Here is a 21,511-nt window from a genome sequence, read left to right as displayed (position 1 = left end):
TCTAACCCTAACACTAATTCTAAACCCCCTAGAAATAGCATTTGACATTGTGGAGACTAACTGTCCCCAGTTGGTCAAATGTTTGTTTACTATTCTTGTGGGGACTTATAGTTAAACACATCCATACACACACACAGCAGGGCAGCGGACGAGCGGTCCATGTTGGGCAGCTTTCACCTCTGTCTTTGTTACTCCACTTCTGTCAGTCTGTTGTGCTGCAGGCAACATGGATCTTTCTCTCTCTCTCTCTTACTCTCTCTCTCTTTCTCTCTCTCTCTTTCTCTCTCTCTCTGTCTCTCTCTCTCTCTCTCTCTTTCTCTCTCTCTCTTTCTCTCTCTGTCTCTCTCTCTCTCTCTCTCTCTCCCTCTGTCTCATTCCACAGCAGGAAGCAAGCAACAACAATGGGTCCTCCAATGCTTTCCAATTAATTTCCCCTCACAGATAGCTAGCTGCTCAAGATGTCTCCTCAAACACCGAGACAAAAACACACAGTCCCATGAATTCATGGTTTAGCAGACATACACCACGCAGTATGCACCATACCAGAGAGCAAGCGTACAGACACACTTAGATAAACAGGAAAGCAGACCGAGCTCTCTGGGTCTCAGATGATTTGTGTGTACTGTGGTGAGATGATGCACTCACTGCAACATGTACAACGGATACACCTTCAGATATCAAGGACAGCATTCTTGTGTCCCAAATGACACCCTATTTCCTACATAGTGCACTACTTTTGACGAGAGCCCTATGGTCTCTGGTCAAAAGTAGTGCACTATTTAGGAAATAGGGGGCCATTTGGGATGTAGCCATGCCTGGGAAGGGAAGGTAGGCCAGCCTGGCCCCTCCCTATCTCTTTAAGTGATTGCCTCAGGGAGATTCCCTCCCATCGCCTCATCAATGCAGTGGACTGCCTCGAGGCAAAAAGAAAGGGGCTTGCTGTTTTCTCACTAGGCTTTTATTTCAACTATACTGGGGTAAATCAATATACACCAGACAAGGGTATCGGAGACAAGAGGAGGGATACCGTAGTGGTAGTGGGGGGGGGGGGGGGACTAGACCAACTAGACCAATGGTATACAGAGTAGGAATACGGTAGTGGTGGTGAGGAAACTAGAACCGACTCACAGCTAAGTCAGTACTGCAGCCCGTCCTCTGATAAGTGTGGTTTCTATGACAACGTTGTAGGTGGCAGTAAGGACTAGGTTTGTCATTAGGAGTTAAACAGCACCACGGTAACCAGGCTGAAAGAAACAGAGGTTACCACAGCAGCCAGGGGGAGGGGTAAAGTATGGAGCTTAATCATTATATATATAACGTAATATAATATCTGCAACTAAGCAGACACTTTCATCCAAAGTGACTTACACAGTGCATCAGTGCTTGAAAGAATGAAAAAGGTTCCACTGCTCCCTTAAATTTGACAGTACTTCTAACCAGGCAGTCTACAATATGTACCCACGTTTTAGAGAATGAGAGGTGCAAGGCCCAGTACTCTGCACCAGTCAGCATCGGCACACTTCAACCACTTAGCTAAATTCCTTCACTTCAACATCACCTACTTCACACCAGATATACGTTTAGCGACACTCAGAGAGTAATCCTGGACGGGATGCCTCAAGTTATTCATAAAAACCATACTGCCGGCAGAAAACTGCTAATCTACCAGAAGACGTCTTGAATATTAATGATGGTGATGCACATGGACACGCACACACACACACACACACACACACACACACACACACACACACACACACACACACACACACACACACACACACACACACACACACACACACACACACAGCGTATGCAAATCATAAGCGGAAACCACAAGGTGTGAAAGGACGCGTTTATATCAAGGAAATACAGGGTACATGCCAATCAACCAGTCTGATATAATATGCGTAAAATATGCAAACCATCTGGAGCGTATGTCTGTGGAATGTCTTGGCATAGGATCTATAGCATCATTAATACACGGTGAGTGGGAATTCAGGCTATATCATGATTCATGCTCACCTACCTAACAAATGTAGTGTATTGAGATGTGTAGATAAATGCATGTTCAATAAAGTTGGATTTGATATGTAATACTCTATGCCTACACACCTAACATCATATGTATAGTGTACAGACATGTTTCATGCACTTATTCCCATTTTAGCCATTTAGCAGACACTCTTAACCAGAGTGACTTACACTTGTGCATTCATCTTAAGATAGCTAGGTGAGAAAATCACATATCACAGTCGTAGTAAGTACATTTTTACCACAAGATAATAAGTTAACAGGCAAAGTCAGTGTTGCTAGTCAGTGGTTATTCATTCCTGAGGTGATTCACTGCTGAATAAGACACACATCCTTTATGATAAGTGACATCTCCACTGTAACTCTTCACCTCGAACCTCCGAGCTCTGAGCACCACCGAGGCAGAGGCAGCAGTCCCAGACCTAAAGCTGACGTGTGACGGCCAGCAGGACTAAAACGTGTCATCGTCAAGGATTAAATCCTCCTGCACACACAATCACACACGCGCTCAAAGGCAAGCGCGCACACACACAGGAGCACATGCACACACACAAGCGGCCTAGGCTCCACAGTGACAGGCAGTCAGGAAGTGCTTGGAAAGCAACCTCTCTCTTCCTCGAATGAACAAACGCCACTCGCTCCGACAGGCAGAGACAGGGTTTTAAACATCCCTATTCACCTCATTATCATCATCCACTGAGGCACCTGGAGAGAGCTGTGCTGGGTGGCCGACGGCAGCAGAACTGCCTTGTACTACTCATTGGATCTCATCATCTACATCCCACACATACATAGAGTTACAGTTGTGATTATGTAGCCACTCAATGGAGAGGCAGTGACTGAAATCTTCTTCTACAGTAGGCTACCACTCAATACGCATCCTTATTCTAGAAGGTTTTAGGGACTTCTATTCAGCAGCATATGCAGTAGGCACATGTCTAAAGAGACATGTTTAAAAGAAAGAGGTGTTGGTGGATGCATTCTGACAGGGGATGGGATGTGAGCAGCACACACACTCACACGTTTGTTTTACTATCCTTGTGGGTTCCAAACAATCGATTGATTCAAAGTCCTGTTTTCCTTAACTCCAAACCCCTAACGCGAACCCTTAAATACTAACCCCAACTGGCGACCGTGTCAGCGTACATGCGCCCGGCCCACCACAGGAGTTGCTAGCGCAATGGGACAAGGACATCCCAGCCGGCCAAGCCCTCCCTTAACCCGGATGACGCTTGGTCAATATGTGCTCTGCCTTATTGGCCTCCGGGTCGCAGCTGGCTGCAGCACACGGAATCGAACCCGGATCTATAGTGACCCCTCAAACACCGCGATGCAGTGCCTCAGACCTCTGCGCCTCTCGGGAGGCCCTCCCTAACCCTAATTCTAACTCTAACCCCAACCCTAAACCTAACCCCTAAGCCTAAAATATACTTTTTTCCTTGCGGGGGCTGGCTAAATGTTCCCACTTGTCAGAATTTTCCTTGTTTTACTATCTGTGTGAGGACATTTCTGGTCCCCACAAGGATAGTAAAACCAAACACACGCACACGCATACTGTACCTGTGACATTTAATCCATCAGATCTCTGACACCAGACCAGTCGAGAGGAGCTTCTCCACGCTCCTGTCATCCACTTGTACTCATAACACTGGCCCTCTGTAGTGGGAGGAGAGATATGGGTCAGTACAGACATACTTCGTATTACATAGCATGAAGGGACAAATGCACATTTGTGCATGCGTGTGTGTGTGCGTGTGCGTGTGCGTGTGTGTGTGTGTGTGTGTGTGTGTGTGTGTGTGTGTATATAGACTGACCAGTGCAGGGCCGGGCTTCCCACTCCTGTTCTGGACACTGCAGTAGGTTCTCTGGCTCCTGGGCCAGCACGGCTCTGGATCTGACCTGCACTGAGCCGAAACCCAGGTCATCTCCACTGACACAGCTCAGCTGACACGGGCTCCACACTGTCCAGTCAGTCAGGTAGCAGTCACCTGTACATAAACACACAGTACATAACTTACAACACATTTAGCTGTACACAGTTGAAAACTTACAGTACTATATGAGACGTTACTGTTAAGCATGTAACCTAACCAAAAATATGGCTTCAGAGTCTATCCTGGTCATATCACAAAATTCCTGGCCCTGGCAATATACAATTCTAATGGGAAACTTGAATTTGGTTTTGTCACGCCCTGACCTTCGAGAGATGTTTTATTTCTCTATTTGGTTAGGTCAGGTGTGATTTGGGGTGGGTATTCTATGTTGTCTATTTCTTTGTTTTGGCCGAGTATGGTTCCCAATCAGAGGCAGCTGTCTGTCGTTGTCTCTGATTGGGAATCATACTTAGGTAGCCTTTTTCCCACCTGTGTTTGTGGGTAGTTGTTTTCTGTTTAGTCTCTGTTACCTGACAGAACTGTTCGCTTTTGTTTTGTTACTTTGTGTTTTTTGATGATAAAAAAAATCATGAATAATTTTCACGCTGCGCTTTGGTCCACTCCTTCCGAGTGGAGCCGTTACAGGTTTGGATGTCATCCTTTTTCCACACTGATTGTCACCAGGCAGACGTTTCAGATTTCCTCAGAGAATTCTCTTTTTGTTAAAGAGGTTTAATAAACCCTACCCCTGATAAAGTTTAGAAGATCAACGTTGTCAAATACTTCCCCAACAGAGCCAGATCACATTTTTCATCATCCCTTATTCTACCTTGAATCAGGGTGTTCTCAGAAAACAGCCCGTTTCCCATTAAGAATAGGTCAGAGCAATTCATTCATCCTGTTGTAGTGACAGAGAGGAAGTGAGCACACGTCTAAATACTAATTAGTCATAAAGCCGTCAGGTCCAAGGAGGCCTAATCCTCCTTACGATGCTCACCTGTCTGCTGTCTGTGTCAGGTGTCAGGCATGGTGGGGCCATGGACTGAGATACAATCAGGCAGGGGGAGGCTTGGGTGTGATGAGGCAGAGGAGGGGGAGAGAGGTGATTTCTGGTGGGGTTTCATGTGAAGAGGGAGGGGACACCTGGATGAAGTACCTGTCTGATATCTGCCTGAGCTAAACCACTGGAGGTTAGGGCTGGCTATGTAGATATGTAATTTAGTAGGCTACAGGCATAGGGTTTGTGTGATGTGAATGAGGGCAATGAATGGTAGAATAGTAGGGAAGTAGGCTACAAAGATGACTTTGACTACACATGTCCACAACTACCAAAAGCATCACTCTGGACACACACACACACAGACACACAGACACACACACACACACACACATTGGACATGTCATTGATAGGCTTTTGGCAAAAAAGGAAATATGGAACTGTAAAAATTCTACACTAGTCGCTTTCAGATCCCTTTTTCCCCCTTTCCCTCTGAAATGTATGACGTCGAAAGGTTTATATTCAGAGAAAATCTCCACTTTCATGTCATTGGAGATGAAGAAATCATGTAATCATAAAATCAGACTTGAGAATACTCACTTTACTAGCTTGTTGGATTCAGGTGTTGGTGGGCTCACTAGTACCAGCCTCTGAGCATCTGAACATCCAATCCTCATTGCCTACAGTCAGTGACAACGGACACTGCTCCTAACAGATTAATGCTATGAGAGAGCTGGGCTAGAATATTTCACAGCTAGGACCATATACATGTATCTTAGCATGTCTGCTGATAAATGTGACTTAATGGCAGTAGTGAACTCAGGTCAGCCTAAAAGGAACAGCAAAATGTTTCTGCATAGTTAGTAAATAACGTTGAAGGACAAGGGGCTTTCTCGACCAGATAAAGCTAGAAAAATCTACGGAACACCATTAATGTTACACATTGAACTATCTACATCGTAGATTAGAAGGATGCTCAAAGGTCAATCTTTACTGACCATAGGGTCAGGTGTTTTTCCAGGTTAGATCTTGGCTGCCTCTTATCTAGGGATGGGGTCCACTGTCAAGGACTCTGTTTCATCAGTCATTGCAGGCCAAGTTAGTTACCTGGACAGGGTGAGGTGCAGGGTTCTTCCAGGGTGACCCGTTTGTCTCCGTCTACCGAGGGCTCCAGGTTTCCACACATCTCATCATCCACCAGGCTGCCCTCTTCCTGGCCAGACCCGTCCGACACAAAGCAAGACACGTTACGGAACCGCAGCCCTTCTCCGCACCTCGCACCCTAGACAATAAACAGAGAGAATAATACAGGTTCAAATACACCTCCATAGATATTTCATTTTGTGTCACAGATTGCCATTTAGTTCAATGACTCAGGTTTGTGCCACAAGAATGTGTTAGCCCTCTGAGCTATAGCCTAGGCATTAGCTTGGGAAGCTAACACAGGTCTTCAGGTCTCAGGCAAGGTTACCTACCAGGTGAGCTAGGTTTACTGAACCACGTCCCTTACATCTATACATTCACACAGAGCTGGTCTGCTGTGTAGACAACATCCAACTGTTACAGTTCAGTGTCAGTGTCTGTCAAGGGCTTGGCATTGATCTTTGATTTGTCAGAAATAGCTTCTCTAGGATTGTGCTGTAGGCTGCTAATGAGCTACTGTCTGCTGTCAGAAACCCCAGCAGCAGGAGAAAACAGCCCAGAACAAAGGAGTGTCAACATTCCCTCACTCTGCAATACAGAATACAGTGCCGTCTGTCAAAAATATAGATGCTTCTGGCAAATAAGAGGGAAAGAAAGAGAAAGAGGTACAGACAGAGAAAGAGGTACAGACAGAGAAAGAGGCTTAGACAGAGAAAGAGGTACAGACAGAGAAAGAGGTACAGACAGAGAAAGAGGCTTAGACAGAGAGAGAGTTACAGACGGAGAAAGAGGTACAGACAGAGAAAGAGGTACAGACAGAGAAAGAGGTACAGACAGAGAAAGAGGTTTAGACAGAGAAAGAGGTACAGACAGAGAAAGAGGCTTAGACAGAGAAAGAGGTACAGAAAGAGAAAGAGGCTTAGACAGAGAAAGAGGTACAGACAGAGAAAGAGGCTCAGACAGAGAAAGAGGTACAGAGAGAGAAAGAGGTACAGAGAGAAAGAGGTGCAGACAGAGAAAGAGGTACAGACAGAGAAAGAGGTACAGACAGAGAAAGAGGTACAGACAGAGAAAGAGGCTAAGACAGAGAAGAGGCTTAGACAGAGAAAGAGGCTTAGACAGAGAAAGAGGTACAGACAGAGAAGAGGCTTAGACAGAGAAAGAGGCTTAGACAGAAGAAAGAGGTGCAGACAGAGAAAGAGGTACAGACAGAGAAAGAGGTACAGACAGAGAAAGAGGCTTAGACAGAGAAAGAGGTACAGACAGAGAAAGAGGCTTAGACAGAGAAAGAGGCTTAGACAGAGAAAGAGGCTTAGACAGAGAAAGAGGCTTAGACAGAGAAGATGTAGAGACAGAGAAAGAGGTACAGACAGAGAAAGAGGTACAGACAGAAGAAAGAGGTACAGACAGAGAAAGAGGTACAGACAGAGAAAGAGGCTTAGACAGAGAAAGAGGTACAGACAGAGAAAGAGGTACAGACAGAGAAAGAGGTACAGACAGGGAAAAGAGGTCAGACAGAGAAAGAGGTACAGACAGAGGAAAGAGTACAGACAGGAGAAAGAGGTACAGACCAGAATGAAAGAGGTACAGAGAGAAAGAGGTGCAGACAGAGAAAGAAGGTTACAGACAGAGAAAGAGGTACAGACAGAGAGAAAGAGGTACAGACAGAGAAAGAGATACAGACAGAGAAAGAGGCTTAGACAGAGAAAGAGGTACAGACAGAGAATAGGGTACAGACAGAGAAAAGAGGTACAAGACAGGGTAAGAGGCTTAGACAGAGAAAGAGGCTTAGACAGAGAAAGAGGCTTAGACAGAGAAAAAGTACAGACAGAGAAAGAGGTGCAGACAGAGTAAAGAGGTTACAGAACAGAGAAAGAGGTGCAGACCAAGGGAAAGAGGTACAGACAGAGAAATAGGTACAGACAGAGAAAGAGGCTTAGACCGAGAAGGTACAGACAGAGAAGAAGGCTTAGACAGAGAAAGAGGTTACAGACAGAGAAAGAGGCTTAGACGAAGTGACCGAAGAAAAGAGCAGAGGCTTAGACAGAAGAAAGAGGCTTGGACAGAGAAAGAGGTACAGACAGAGAAGAGGCTTAGACAGAGAAAGAGGTACAGACAGGGAAAGAGGTACAGACAGAGAAAGAGGTACAGACAGAGACAGAGGCTTAGACAGAGAAAGAGGTACAGACAGAGAAGAGGCTTAGACAGAGAAAGAGGTACAGACAGAGAAAGAGGTACAGACAGAGAAGAAGAGGCTCAGACAGAGAAGAGGTACAGAGAGAGAAAGAGGTACAGAGAGAAAGAGGTTGCAGACAGAGAAAGAGGTACAGACAGAGAAAGAGGTACAGGACAGAGAAAGAGGTACAGACAGAGAAAGAGGCTTAGACAGAGAAGAGGCTTAGACAGAGAAAGAGGTGCAGACAGAGAAAGAGGTACAGACAGAGAAAGAGGTACAGACAGAGAAGAGGCTTAGACAGAGAAAGAGGTACAGACAGAGAAAGGGCTAAAAGAGGGCTTAGACAGAGAAGAGGCTTAGACAGAGAAAAGAGGCTTAGGACCAGAGAAAGATGTAGAGACAGAGAAAGCGGTACAGGACAGAGAAAGAGGTACAGACAGAGAAAGAGGTACAGACAGAGAAAGAGGTACAGACAGAGAAAGAGGCTTAGAGCAGAGAAAGAGGTACAGACAGAGAAAGAGGTACAGACAGAGAAAGAGGTACAGACAGGGAAAGAGGTACAGACAGAGAAAGAGGTACAGACAGAGAAAGAGGTACAGACAGGGAAAGAGGTACAGACAGAGAAGAGGTACAGACAGAGAAAGAGGTACAGAGAGAAAGAGGTGCAGACAGAGAAAGAGGTACAGACAGAGAAGAGGTACAGACAGAGAAAGAGGTACAGACAGAGAAAGAGATACAGACAGAGAAAGAGGCTTAGACAGAGAAAGAGGTACAGACAGAGAAAGAGGTACAGACAGAGAAAGAGGTACAGACAGGGTAAGAGGCTTAGACAGAGAGAAGAGGCTTAGACAGAGAAAGAGGCTTAGACAGAGAAAAAGTACAGACAGAGAAAGAGGTGCAGACAGAGAAAGAGGTACAGACCAGAGAAAGAGGTGCAGACAGAGAAAGAGGTACAGACAGAGAAATAGGTACAGACAGAGAGAAGAGGCTTAGACAGAGAAAGAAGGTACAGACAGAGAAAGAGGCTTAGACAGAGAAAGAGGTACAGACAGAGAAAGAGGCTTAGACAGAGAAAGAGGCTTAGACAGAGAAAGAGCTTAGACAGAGAAAGAGGCTTGGACAGAGAAAGAGGTACAGACAGAGAAAGAGGCTTAGACAGAGAAAGAGGTACAGACAGGGAAAGAGGTACAGACAGAGAAAGAGGTACAGACAGAGACAGAGGCTTAGACAGAGAAAGAGGTACAGACAGAGAAAGAGGCTTAGACAGAGAAAGAGGGTACAGACAGAGAAAGAGGTACAGACAGAGAAAGAGGTACAGACAGAGAAGAGGTACAGACAGAGAAAGAGGCTAAGACAGAGAAAGAGGCTTAGACAGAGAAGAGGCTTAGACAGAGAAAGAGGTACAGACAGAGAAAGAGGCTTAGACAGAGAAAGAGGCTAGACAGAGAAAGAGGTGCAGACAGAGAAAGAGGTACAGACAGAAGAAAGAGGTACAGACAGAGAAAGAGGCTTAGACAGAGAAAGAGGTACAGACAGAGAAAGAGGCTTAGACAGAGAAAGAGGCTTAGACAGAGAAAGAGGCTTAGACAGAGAAAGAGGCTTAGACAGAGAAAGATGTACAGACAGAGAAAGAGGTACAGACAGAGAAAGAGGGGTACAGACAGAGAAAGAGGTACAGACAGAGAAAGAGGTACACAGAAGAGAAAGAGCTTAGACAGAGAAAGAGGTACAGACAGAGAAAGAGGTACGACAGAGAAAGAGGTACAGACAGGGAAAGAGGTACAGACAGAGAAAGAGGGTACAGACAGGGAAAGAGGTACAGACAGAGAAAGAGGTACAGACAGACAGAGAAGAGGTACAGAGAAGAAAGAGGTGGCAACAGAGGAAAGAGGTCACGACAGAGAAAGAGGTACAGACAAGAGAAACAGAGGTACAGACAGACGAAAAGAGGTACAGACAGAGAAAAAACAGAGGCCCCCCCCCCCCCCCCTTTTAGACAGAGAAAGAGGTACAGACAGAGAAAGAGGTACAGACAGAGAAAGAGACAGACGAGAAAAGAGGTACAGACAGAGAAAGAGGTGCAGACAGAGAAAGAGGTACAGACAGAGAAATAGGTACAGACAGAGAAAGAGGCTTAGACAGAGAAAGAGGTACAGACAGAGAAAGAGGCTTAGACAGAGAAAGAGGTACAGACAGAGAAAGAGGCTTAGACAGAGAAAGCGGCTTAGACAGAGAAAGAGGCTTAGACAGAGAAAGAGGCTTGGACAGAGAAAGAGGTACAGACAGAGAAAGAGGCTTAGACAGAGAAGAGGTACAGACAGGGAAAGAGGTACAGACAGAGAAAGAGGTACAGACAGAGACAGAGGCTTAGACAGAGAAAGAGGTACAGACAGAGAAAGAGGCTTAGACAGAGAAAGAGGTACACGACAGAGAAAGAGGCTTAGACAGAGAAAGAGGCTTTAGACAGAGAAAGAGGTACAGACAGAGAAAGAGGTACAGACAGAGAAAGAGGTACAGACAGAGAAAGAGGTACAGACAGAGAAAGAGGGTAACAGACAGAGAAAGAGGCTTAGACAGAGAAAGTAGGTAACAGACAGAGAAAGAGGTGCAGACAGAGAAAGAGGTACAGACAGAGAAAGAGGTACAGACAGAGAAAGAGGTACAGACAGAGAAAGAGGCTTAGACAGAGAAAGAGGTACAGACAGAGAAAGAGGCTTAGACAGAGAAAGAGGTACAGACAGAGAAAGAGGTACAGACAGAGAAAGAGGTACAGACAGAGAAAGAGGTACAGACAGAGAAAGAGGTACAGACAGGAGAAAAGGCTTAGACAGAGAAAGAGGTACAGACAGAGAAAGAGGCTTAGACAGAGAAAGAGGTACAGACAGAGAAAGAGGCTTAGACAGAAGAAAGAGGTACAGACAGAGAAAGAGGCTTAGACAGAGAAAGAGGTACAGACAGAGAAAGAGGTGCAGACAGAGAAAGAGGCTTAGACAGAGAAAGAGATACAGACAGAGAAAGAGGTACAGACAGAGAAAGAGGCTTAGACAGAGAAAGAGGTACAGACAGAGAAAGAGGCTTAGACAGAGAAAGAGGTACAGACAGAGAAAGAGGTGCAGACAGAGAAAGAGGCTTAGACAGAGAAAGAGGTACAGACAGAGAAAGAGGCTTAGACAGAGAAAGAGGCTTAGACAGAGAAAGAGGTACAGACAGAGAAAGAGGTACAGACAGAGAAAGAGGTACAGACAGAGAAAGAGGTACAGACAGAGAAAGAGGTACAGACAGAGAAAGAGGCTTAGACAGAGAAAGAGGTACATGACAGAGAAAGAGGTGCAGACAGAGAAAGAGGTACAGACAGAGAAAGAGGTACAGACAGAGAAAGAGGACAAAGAAGGCTTATACAGAGAAAGAGGTACAGACAGAGAAAGAGGCTTAGACAGAGAAAGAGGTACAGACAGAGAAAGAGGTACAGACAGAGACAAGAGGTACAGACAGAGAAAGAGGCTTAGACAGAGAAAGAGGTACAGACAGAGAAAAAGGCTTAGACAGAGAAAGAGGTACAGACAGAGAAAGAGGCTTAGACAGAGAAGAGGTACAGACAGAGAAAGAGGCTTAGACAGAGAAAGAGGTTCAGACAGAGAAAGAGGCTTAGACAGAGAAAGAGGCTTAGACAGAGAAAGAGGTACAGACAGAGAAAGAGGTACAGACAGAGAAAGAGGCTTAGACAGAGAAAGAGGTACAGACAGAGAAAGAGGCTTAGACAGAGAAGAGGTACAGACAGAGAAAGAGGTGCAGACAGAGAAAGAGGTACAGACAGGAGAAAGAGGTAACAGACAGAGAAAGATGTACAGACAGAGAAAGAGGCTTAGACAGAGAAAGAGGCTTAGACAGAGAAAGAGGCTTAGACAGAGAAAAGAGGTACAGACAGAGAAAGAGGCTTAGACAGAGAAAGAGGTACAGACAGAGAAAGAGGTACAGACAGAGAACGAGGCTTAGACAGAGAAAGAGGCTTAGACAGAGAAAGAGGTACAGACAGAGAAAGAGGCTTAGACAGAGAAAGAGGTACAGACAGAGAAAGAGGTACAGACAGAAAAGAGGCTTAGACAGAGAAAGAGGCTTAGACAGAGAAAGAGGTACAGACAGAGAAAGAGGTACAGACAGAGAAAGAGGCTTAGACAGAGAAAGAGGTGCAGACAGAGAAAGAGGTACAGACAGAGAAAGAGGCTTAGACAGAGAAAGAGGTACAGACAGAGAAAGAGGCTTAGACAGAGAAAGAGGTACAGACAGAGAAAGAGGTACAGACAGAGAAAGAGGTACAGACAGAGAAAGAGGTGCAGACAGAGAAAGAGGTACAGACAGAGGAATAGGTGCAGACAGAGAAAGAGGTACAGACAGAGAAAGAGGCTTAGACAGAGAAAGAGGTACAGACAGAGAAAGAGGTGTAGACAGAGAAAGAGGTACAGACAGAGGAATAGGTGCAGACAGAGACAGAGGCTTAGACAGAGAAAGTGGTACAGACAGAGAAAGAGTCTTAGACAGAGAAAGAGGCTTAGACAGAGAAAGAGGTACAGACAGAGAAAGAGGCGCAGACAGAGAAAGAGGTACAGACAGAGAAAGAGGTACAGACAGAGAAAGAGGTACAGACAGAGAAAGAGGTGCAGACAGAGAAAGAGGCTTAGACAGAGAAAGAGGTGCAGACAGAGAAAGAGGTGCAGACAGAGAAAGAGGTGCAGACAGAGGAAAGAGGCGCAGACAGAGAAAGAGGCTCAGACAGAGAAAGAGGCTTAGACAGAGAAAGAGGTACAGACAGAGAAAGAGGTACAGACAGAGAAAGAGGCTTAGACAGAGAAAGAGGTACAGACAGAGAAAGAGGTGCAGAACAGAAGAAAGAGGTACAGACAGAGAAAGGAGGTACAGACAGAGAAAGATGTACAGACAGAGAAAGAGGTACAGACAGAGAAAGAGGCTTAGACAGAGAAAGAGGTACAGACAGTAGAAGAGGCTTAGACAGAGAAAGAGGTACAGACAGAGAAAGAGGTACAGACAGAGAAAGAGGTACAGACAGAGAAAGAGGTACAGACAGAGAAAGAGGCTTAGACAGAGAAAGAGGTACAGACAGAGAAAGAGGCTTAGACAGAGAAAGAGTACAGAGAGAGACAGAGGCTTAGACAGAGAAACGAGGTACAGACAGAGAAAGAGGCTTAGACAGAGAAAGAGGTACAGACGAGAAAGAGGTGCAGACAGAGAAAGAGGCTTAGACAGAGAAAGAGGTACAGACAGAGAAAGAGGTACAGACAGAGAAAGAGGCTTAGACAGAGAAAGAGGTACAGACAGAGAAAGAGGCTTAGACAGAGAAAGAGGTACAGACAGAGAAAGAGGCTTAGACAGAGAAAGAGGTACAGACCTAGAGGAAAGAGGCTTAGACAGAGAAAGAGGCTTAGACAGAGAAAGATGTACAGACAGAGAAAGAGGTACAGACAGAGAAAGAGGTACAGACAGAGAAAGAGGTACAGACAGAGAAAGAGGTAACAGACAGAGAAAGAGGCTTAGACAGAGAAAGAGGTACAGACAGAGAAAGAGATACAGACAGAGAAAGAGGTACAGACAGGGAAAGAGGTACAGACAGAGAAAGAGGACAGACAGAGAAAGAGGTACAGAGAGAAAGAGGTGCAGACAGAGAAAGAGGTACAGACAGAGAAAGAGGTACAGACAGAGAAAGAGGTACAGACAGAGAAAGAGGCTAAGACAGAGAAAGAGGCTTAGACAGAGAAAGAGGTACAGACAGAGAAAGAGGTACAGACAGAGAAAGAGGCTTTGATAGAGAAAGAGGTACAGACAGAGAAAGAGGTACAGACAGAGAAAGAGGCTTAGACAGAGAAAGAGGCTTAGACAGAGAAAGAGGCTTAGACAGAGAAAGAGGCTTAGACAGAGAAAGAGGTACAGACAGAGAAAGAGGTGCAGACAGAGAAAGAGGTACAGACAGAGAAAGAGGCTTAGACAGAGAAAGAGGTACAGACAGAGAAAGAGGTACAGACAGAGAAAGAGGCTTAGACAGAGAAAGAGGTACAGACAGAGAAAGAGGCTTAGACAGAGAAAGAGGTACAGACAGAGAAAGAGGCTTAGACAGAGAAAGAGGCTTAGACAGAGAAAGAGATACAGACAGAGAAGAGGTACAGACAGAGAAAGAGGCTTAGACAGAGAAAGAGGCTTAGACAGAGAAAGAGGCTTAGACAGAGAAAGAGGCTTTGACAGAGAAAGAGGTACAGACAGAGACAGAGCTTAGACAGAGAAAGAGGTACAGACAGAGAAAGAGGCTTAGACAGAGAAAGAGGTACAGACAGAGAAAGAGGCTTAGACAGAGAAAGAGGCTTAGACAGAGAAAGAGGTACAGACAGAGAAAGAGGTACAGACAGAGAAAAGAGGTAACAGACAGAGAAAGAGGTACAGACAGAGAAAGAGGTACAGACAGAGAAAGAGGCTTAGACAGAGAAAGAGGTACAGACAGAAGAAAGAGGTGCAGACAGAGAAAGAGGTACAGACAGAGAAAGAGGTACAGACAGAGAAAGAGGTACAGACAGAGAAAGAGGCTTAGACAGAGAAAGAGGTACAGACAGAGAAAGAGGCTTTAGCACAGAGAAAGAGGTACAGACAGAGAAAGAGGTACAAACAGAGAAAGAGGTACAGACAGAGAAAGAGGCTTAGACAGAGAAAGAGGTACAGACAGAGAAAGAGGCTTAGACAGAGAAAGAGGTACATGACAGAGAAAGAGCTTAGACAGAGAAAGAGGTACAGACAGAGAAAGAGGCTTAGACAGAGAAAGAGGTACAGACAGAGAAAGAGGTGCAGACAGAGACAGAGGCTTAGACAGAGAAAGAGGTACAGACAGAGAAAGAGGTACAGACAGAGAAAGAGGCTTAGACAGAGAAATAGGTACAGACAGAGAAGAGGCTTAGACAGAGAAAGAGGTACAGACAGAGAAAGAGGTGCAGACAGAGAAAGAGGCTTTAGACAGAGAAAGAGGTACAGACAGAGAAAGAGCTTAGACAGAGAAAGAGGCTTAGACAGAGAAAGAGGTACAGACAGAGAAAGAGGTACAGACAGAGAAAGAGGCTTAGACAGAGAAAGAGGTACAGACAGAGAAAGAGGCTTAGACAGAGAAAGAGGTACAGACAGAGAAAATAGGTACAGACAGAGAAGAGGCTTAGACAGAGAAATAGGTACAGACAGAGAAAGAGGCTTAGACAGAGAAAGAGGTACAGACAGAGAAAGAGGCTTAGACAGAGAAAGAGGTACAGACAGAGAAAGAGGTACAGACAGAGAAAGAGGTACAGACAGAGAAAGAGGTACAGACAGAGAAAGAGGCTTAGACAGAGAAAGAGGTACAGACAGAGAAAAAGGCTTAGACAGAGGAAAGAGGTACAGACAGAGAAAGAGGCTTAGACCAGAGAAAGAGGTACAGACAGAGAAAGAGGCTTAGACAGAGAAAGAGGTTCAGACAGAGAAAGAGGCTTAGACAGAGAAAGAGGCTTAGACAGAGAAAGAGGTACAGACAGAGAAAGAGGTACAGACAGAGAAAGAGGCTTAGACAGAGAAAGAGGTACAGACAGAGAAAGAGGCTTAGACAGAGAAAGAGGTACAGACAGAGAAAGAGGTACAGACAGAGAAAGAGGCTTAGACAGAGAAGAGGTACAGACAGAGAAAGAGGCTTTAGACAGAGAAAGAGGTACAGACAGAGAAAGAGGTACAGACAGAGAACGAGGCTTAGACAGAGAAAGAGGCTTAGACAGAGAAAGAGGTACAGACAGAGAAAGAGGCTTAGACAGAGAAAGAGGTACAGACAGAGAAAGAGGTACAGACAGAGAAAGAGGCTTAGACAGAGAAAGAGGCTTAGACAGAGAAAGAGGTACAGACAGAGAAAGAGGTACAGACAGAGAAAGAGGCTTAGACAGAGAAAGAGGTGCAGACAGAGAAAGAGGTACAGACAGAGAAAGAGGCTTAGACAGAGAAAGAGGTACAGACAGAGAAAGAGGCTTAGACAGAGAAGAGGTACAGACAGAGAAAGAGGTACAGACAGAGAAAGAGGTACAGACAGAGAAAGAGGTGCAGACAGAGAAAGAGGTACAGACAGAGGAATAGGTGCAGACAGAGAAAGAGGCTTAGACAGAGAAAGAGGTACAGACAGAGAAAGAGGCTTAGACAGAGAAAGAGGTACAGACAGAGAAAGAGGTGTAGACAGAGAAAGAGGTACAGACAGAGGAATAGGTGCAGACAGAGACATGAGGCTTAGACAGAGAAAGAGGTACAGACAGAGGAAAGAGTCTTTAGACAGAGAAAGAGGCTTAGACAGAGAAAGAGGTACAGACAGAGAAAGAGGCGCAGACAGAGAAAGAGGTACAGACAGAGAAAGAGGCTTAGACAGAGAAAGAGGTACAGACAGAGAAAGAGGTACAGACAGAGAAAGAGGCTTAGACAGAGAAAGAGGTACATGACAGAGAAAGAGGCTTAGACAGAGAAAGAGGTACAGACAGAGAAAGAGGTACAGACAGAGAACGAGGCTTAGACAGAGAAAGAGGCTTAGACAGAGAAAGAGGTACAGACAGAGAAAGAGCTTAGACAGAGAAAGAGGTACAGACAGAGAAAGAGGTACAGACAGAGAAAGAGGCTTAGACAGAGAAAGAGGCTTAGACAGAGAAAGAGGTACAGACAGAGAAAGAGGTACAGACAGAGAAAGAGGCTTAGACAGAGAAAGAGGTGCAGACAGAGAAAGAGGTACAGACAGAGAAAGAGGCTTAGACAGAGAAAGAGGTACAGACAGAGAAAGAGGCTTAGACAGAGAAAGAGGTACAGACAGAGAAAGAGGTACAGACAGAGAAAGAGGTACAGACAGAGAAAGAGGTGCAGACAGAGAAAGAGGTACAGACAGAGGAATAGGTGCAGACAGAGAAAGAGGCTTAGACAGAGAAAGAGGTACAGACAGAGAAAGAGGCTTAGACAGAGAAAGAGGTACAGACAGAGAAAGAGTGTAGACAGAGAAAGAGGTACAGACAGAGGAATAGGTGCAGACAGAGACAGAGGCTTAGACAGAGAAAGAGGTACAGACAGAGAAAGAGTCTTAGACAGAGAAAGAGGCTTAGACAGAGAAAGAGGTACAGACAGAGAAAGAGGCGCAGACAGAGAAAGAGGTACAGACAGAGAAAGAGGTACAGACAGAGAAAGAGGTACAGACAGAGAAAGAGGTGCAGACAGAGAAAGAGGCTTAGACAGAGAAAGAGGTGCAGACAGAGAAAGAGTCTTAGACAGAGAAAGAGGTGCAGACAGAGAAAGAGGCGCAGACAGAGAAGAGGTGCAGACAGAGAAAGAGGCGCAGACAGAGAAGAGGTACAGACAGAGAAAGAGGTACAGACAGAGAAAGAGGCTTAGACAGAGAAAGAGGTGCAGACAGAGAAAGAGGCGCAGACAGAGAAAGAGGTGCAGACAGAGAAAGAGGCGCAGACAGAGAAAGAGGTACAGACAGAGAAAGAGGTACAGACAGAGAAAGAGGCTTAGACAGAGAAAGAGGTACAGACAGAGAAAGAGGTGCAGACAGAGAAAGAGGCTTAGACAGAGAAAGAGGTACAGACAGAGAAAGAGGTACAGACAAGGAAAGATGCGCAGACAGAGAAAGAGGTACAGACAGAGAAAGAGGTGCAGACAGAGAAAGAGGCTTAGACAGAGAAAGAGGTACAGACAGAGAAAGAGGCTTAGACAGAGAAAGAGCCTTAGACAGAGAAAGAGGTACAGACAGAGAAAGAGGTACAGACAGAGAAAGAGGTACAGACAGAGAAAGAGGTACAGACAGAGAAAGAGGTACAGACAGAGAAAGAGGCTTAGACAGAGAAAGAGGTACAGACAGAGAAAGAGGTACAGACAGAGAAAGAGGTACAGACAGAGAAAGAGGTACAGACAGAGAAAGAGGCTTAGACAGAGAAAGAGGCTTAGACAGAGAAAGAGGCTTAGACAGAGAAAGAGGTACAGACAGAGAAAGAGGTACAGACAGAGAACGAGGCTTAGACAGAGAAAGAGGCTTAGACAGAGAAAGAGGTACAGACAGAGAAAGAGGCTTAGACAGAGAAAGAGGTACAGACAGAGAAAGAGGTACAGACAGAAAAGAGGCTTAGACAGAGAAAGAGGCTTAGACAGAGAAAGAGGTACAGACAGAGAAAGAGGTACAGACAGAGAAAGAGGCTTAGACAGAGAAAGAGGTGCAGACAGAGAAAGAGGTACAGACAGAGAAAGAGGCTTAGACAGAGAAAGAGGTACAGACAGAGAAAGAGGCTTAGACAGAGAAAGAGGTACAGACAGAGAAAGAGGTACAGACAGAGGTAAGAGGTACAGAGAAAGAGGTGCAGACAGAGAAAGAGGTACAGACAGAGGAATAGGTGCAGACAGAGAAAGAGGTACAGACAGAGAAAGAGGCTTAGACAGAGAAAGAGGTACAGACAGAGAAAGAGGTGTAGACAGAGAAAGAGGTACAGACAGAGGAATAGGTGCAGACAGAGCAGGGGCTTAGACAGAGAAAGAGGTACAGACAGAGAAAGAGTCTTAGACAGAGAAAGAGGCTTAGACAGAGAAAGAGGTACAGACAGAGAAAGAGGCGCAGACAGAGAAGAGGTACAGACAGAGAAAGAGGTACAGACAGAGAAAGAGGTACAGACAGAGAAAGAGGTGCAGACAGAGAAAGAGGCTTAGACAGAGAAAGAGGTGCAGACAGAGAAAGAGGTGCAGACAGAGAAAGAGGTGCAGACAGAGAAAGAGGCGCAGACAGAGAAAGAGGTGCAGACAGAGAAAGAGGCGCAGACAGAGAAAGAGGTACAGACAGAGAAAGAGGTACAGACAGAGAAAGAGGCTTAGACAGAGAAAGAGGTACAGACAGAGAAAGAGGTACAGACTGAGAAGAGGATTAGACAGAGAAAGAGGTACAGACATAGAAAGAGGTGCAGACAGAGAAAGAGGTACAGACAGAGAAAGAGGCTTAGGACAGAGAAAGAGGCTTAGACAGAGAAAGAGGTACAGACAGAGAAAGAGGTACAGACAGAGAAAGAGGCTTAGACAGAGAAGAGGTACAGACAGAGAAAGAGGTGCAGACAGAGAAAGAGGTACAGACAGAGAAAGAGGTACAGACAGAGAAAGATGTACAGACAGAGAAAGAGGTACAGACAGAGAAAGAGGCTTAGACAGAGAAAGAGGTACAGACAGAGAAAGAGGCTTAGACAGAGAAAGAGGTACAGACAGAGAAAGAGGTACAGACAGAGAAAGAGGTACAGACAGAGAAAGAGGTACAGACAGAGAAAGAGGCTTAGACAGAGAAAGAGGTACAGACAGAGAAAGAGGCTTAGACAGAGAAAGAGGTACAGACAGAGACAGAGGCTTAGACAGAGAAAGAGGTACAGACAGAGAAAGAGGCTTAGACAGAGAAAGAGGTACAGACAGAGAAAGAGGTGCAGACAGAGAAAGAGGCTTAGACGAGAAAGAGGTACAGACAGAGAAAGAGGTACAGACAGAGAAAGAGGCTTAGACAGAGAAGAGGTACAGACAGAGAAAGAGGCTTAGACAGAGAAAGAGGTACAGACAGAGAAAGAGGCTTAGACAGAGAAAGAGGTACAGACAGAGAAAGAGGTACAGACAGAGAAAGAGGCTTAGACAGAGAAAGATGTACAGACAGAGAAAGAGGTACAGACAGAGAAAGAGGTACAGACAGAGAAAGAGGCTTAGACAGAGAAAGAGGTACAGACAGAGAAAGAGGTACAGACAGAGAAAGAGGCTTAGACAGAGAAAGAGGTACAGACAGAGAAAAAGGCTTAGACAGAGAAAGAGGTACAGACAGAGAAAGAGGCTTAGACAGAGAAAGAGGTACAGACAGAGAAAGAGGCTTAGACAGAGAAAGAGGTACAGACAGAGAAAGAGGCTTAGACAGAGAAAGAGGCTTAGACAGAGAAAGAGGTACAGACAGAGAAAGAGGTACAGACAGAGAAAGAGGCTTAGACAGAGAAAGAGGTACAGACAGAGAAAGAGGCTTAGACAGAGAAAGAGGTACAGACAGAGAAAGAGGTACAGACAGAGAAAGAGGCTTAGACAGAGAAAGAGGTACAGACAGAGAAAGAGGCTTAGACAGAGAAAGAGGTACAGACAGAGAAAGAGGTACAGACAGAGAACGAGGCTTAGACAGAGAAAGAGGCTTAGACAGAGAAAGAGGTACAGACAGAGAAAGAGGCTTAGACAGAGAAAGAGGTACAGACAGAGAAAGAGGTACAGACAGAGAAAGAGGCTTAGACAGAGAAAGAGGCTTAGACAGAGAAAGAGGTACAGACAGAGAAAGAGGTACAGACAGAGAAAGAGGCTTAGACAGAGAAAGAGGTGCAGACAGAGAAAGAGGTACAGACAGAGAAAGAGGCTTAGACAGAGAAAGAGGTACAGACAGAGAAAGAGGCTTAGACAGAGAAAGAGGTACAGACAGAGAAAGAGGTACAGACAGAGAAAGAGGTACAGACAGAGAAAGAGGTGCAGACAGAGAAAGAGGTACAGACAGAGAATAGGTGCAGACAGAGAAAGAGGCTTAGACAGAGAAAGAGGTACAGACAGAGAAAGAGGCTTAGACAGAGAAAGAGGTACAGACAGAGAAAGAGGTGTAGACAGAGAAAGAGGTACAGGACAGAGGAATAGGTGCAGACAGAGACAGAGGTTTAGACAGAGAAAGAGGTACAGACAGAGAAAGAGTCTTAGACAGAGAAAGAGGCTTAGACAGAGAAAGAGGTACAGACAGAGAAGAGGCGCAGACAGAGAAAGAGGTACAGACAGAGAAAGAGGTACAGACAGAGAAAGAGGTACAGACAGAGAAAGAGGTGCAGACAGAGAAAGAGGCTTAGACAGAGAAAGAGGTGCAGACAGAGAAAGAGTCTTAGACAGAGAAAGAGGTGCAGACAGAGAAAGAGGCGCAGACAGAGAAAGAGGTGCAGACAAGAGAAAGAGGCGCAGACAGAGAAGAGGTACAGACAGAGAAAGAGGTACAGACAGAGAAAGAGGCTTAGACAGAGAAAGAGGTACAGACAGAGAAAGAGGCGCAGACAGAGAAAGAGGTGCAGACAGAGAAAGAGGCGCAGACAGAGAAAGAGGTACAGACAGAGAAAGAGGTACAGACAGAGAAAGAGGTTAGACAGAGAAAGAGGTACAGACAGAGAAAGAGGTACAGACAGAGAAAGAGGCTTAGACAGAGAAAGAGGTACAGACAGAGAAAGAGGTACAGACAGGAAAGAG

The 21,511-nt window shown here is 45.4% G+C and overlaps 1 protein-coding gene across 1 annotated transcript in view; it reads right to left on the bottom strand.

Annotated features, from left to right (window-relative positions):
• The window catches only part of LOC109907362 (thrombospondin type-1 domain-containing protein 7A), a 173,478-nt gene that overhangs the window by 8,833 nt on the left and 143,134 nt on the right, over positions 1-21,511 (bottom strand). Inside the window, exons 22-24 of the mRNA XM_020505287.2 lie at positions 6,013-6,187; positions 3,849-4,022; positions 3,595-3,690 (exon numbers count right to left, since the gene is read on the bottom strand). Of these exons, the coding sequence (XP_020360876.1) occupies positions 3,595-3,690; positions 3,849-4,022; positions 6,013-6,187 (445 nt within the window). The remainder of the gene's footprint in view (positions 1-3,594; positions 3,691-3,848; positions 4,023-6,012; positions 6,188-21,511) is intronic.

The sequence above is a fragment of the Oncorhynchus kisutch genome, linkage group LG17, assembly GCF_002021735.2.
Source record: "Oncorhynchus kisutch isolate 150728-3 linkage group LG17, Okis_V2, whole genome shotgun sequence".
In the NCBI taxonomy this organism is placed as follows: Eukaryota; Metazoa; Chordata; class Actinopteri; order Salmoniformes; family Salmonidae; genus Oncorhynchus; species Oncorhynchus kisutch.
Note: the sequence above shows the minus strand (reverse complement) of the source record. Positions and strands in the feature narration are given on the sequence as shown.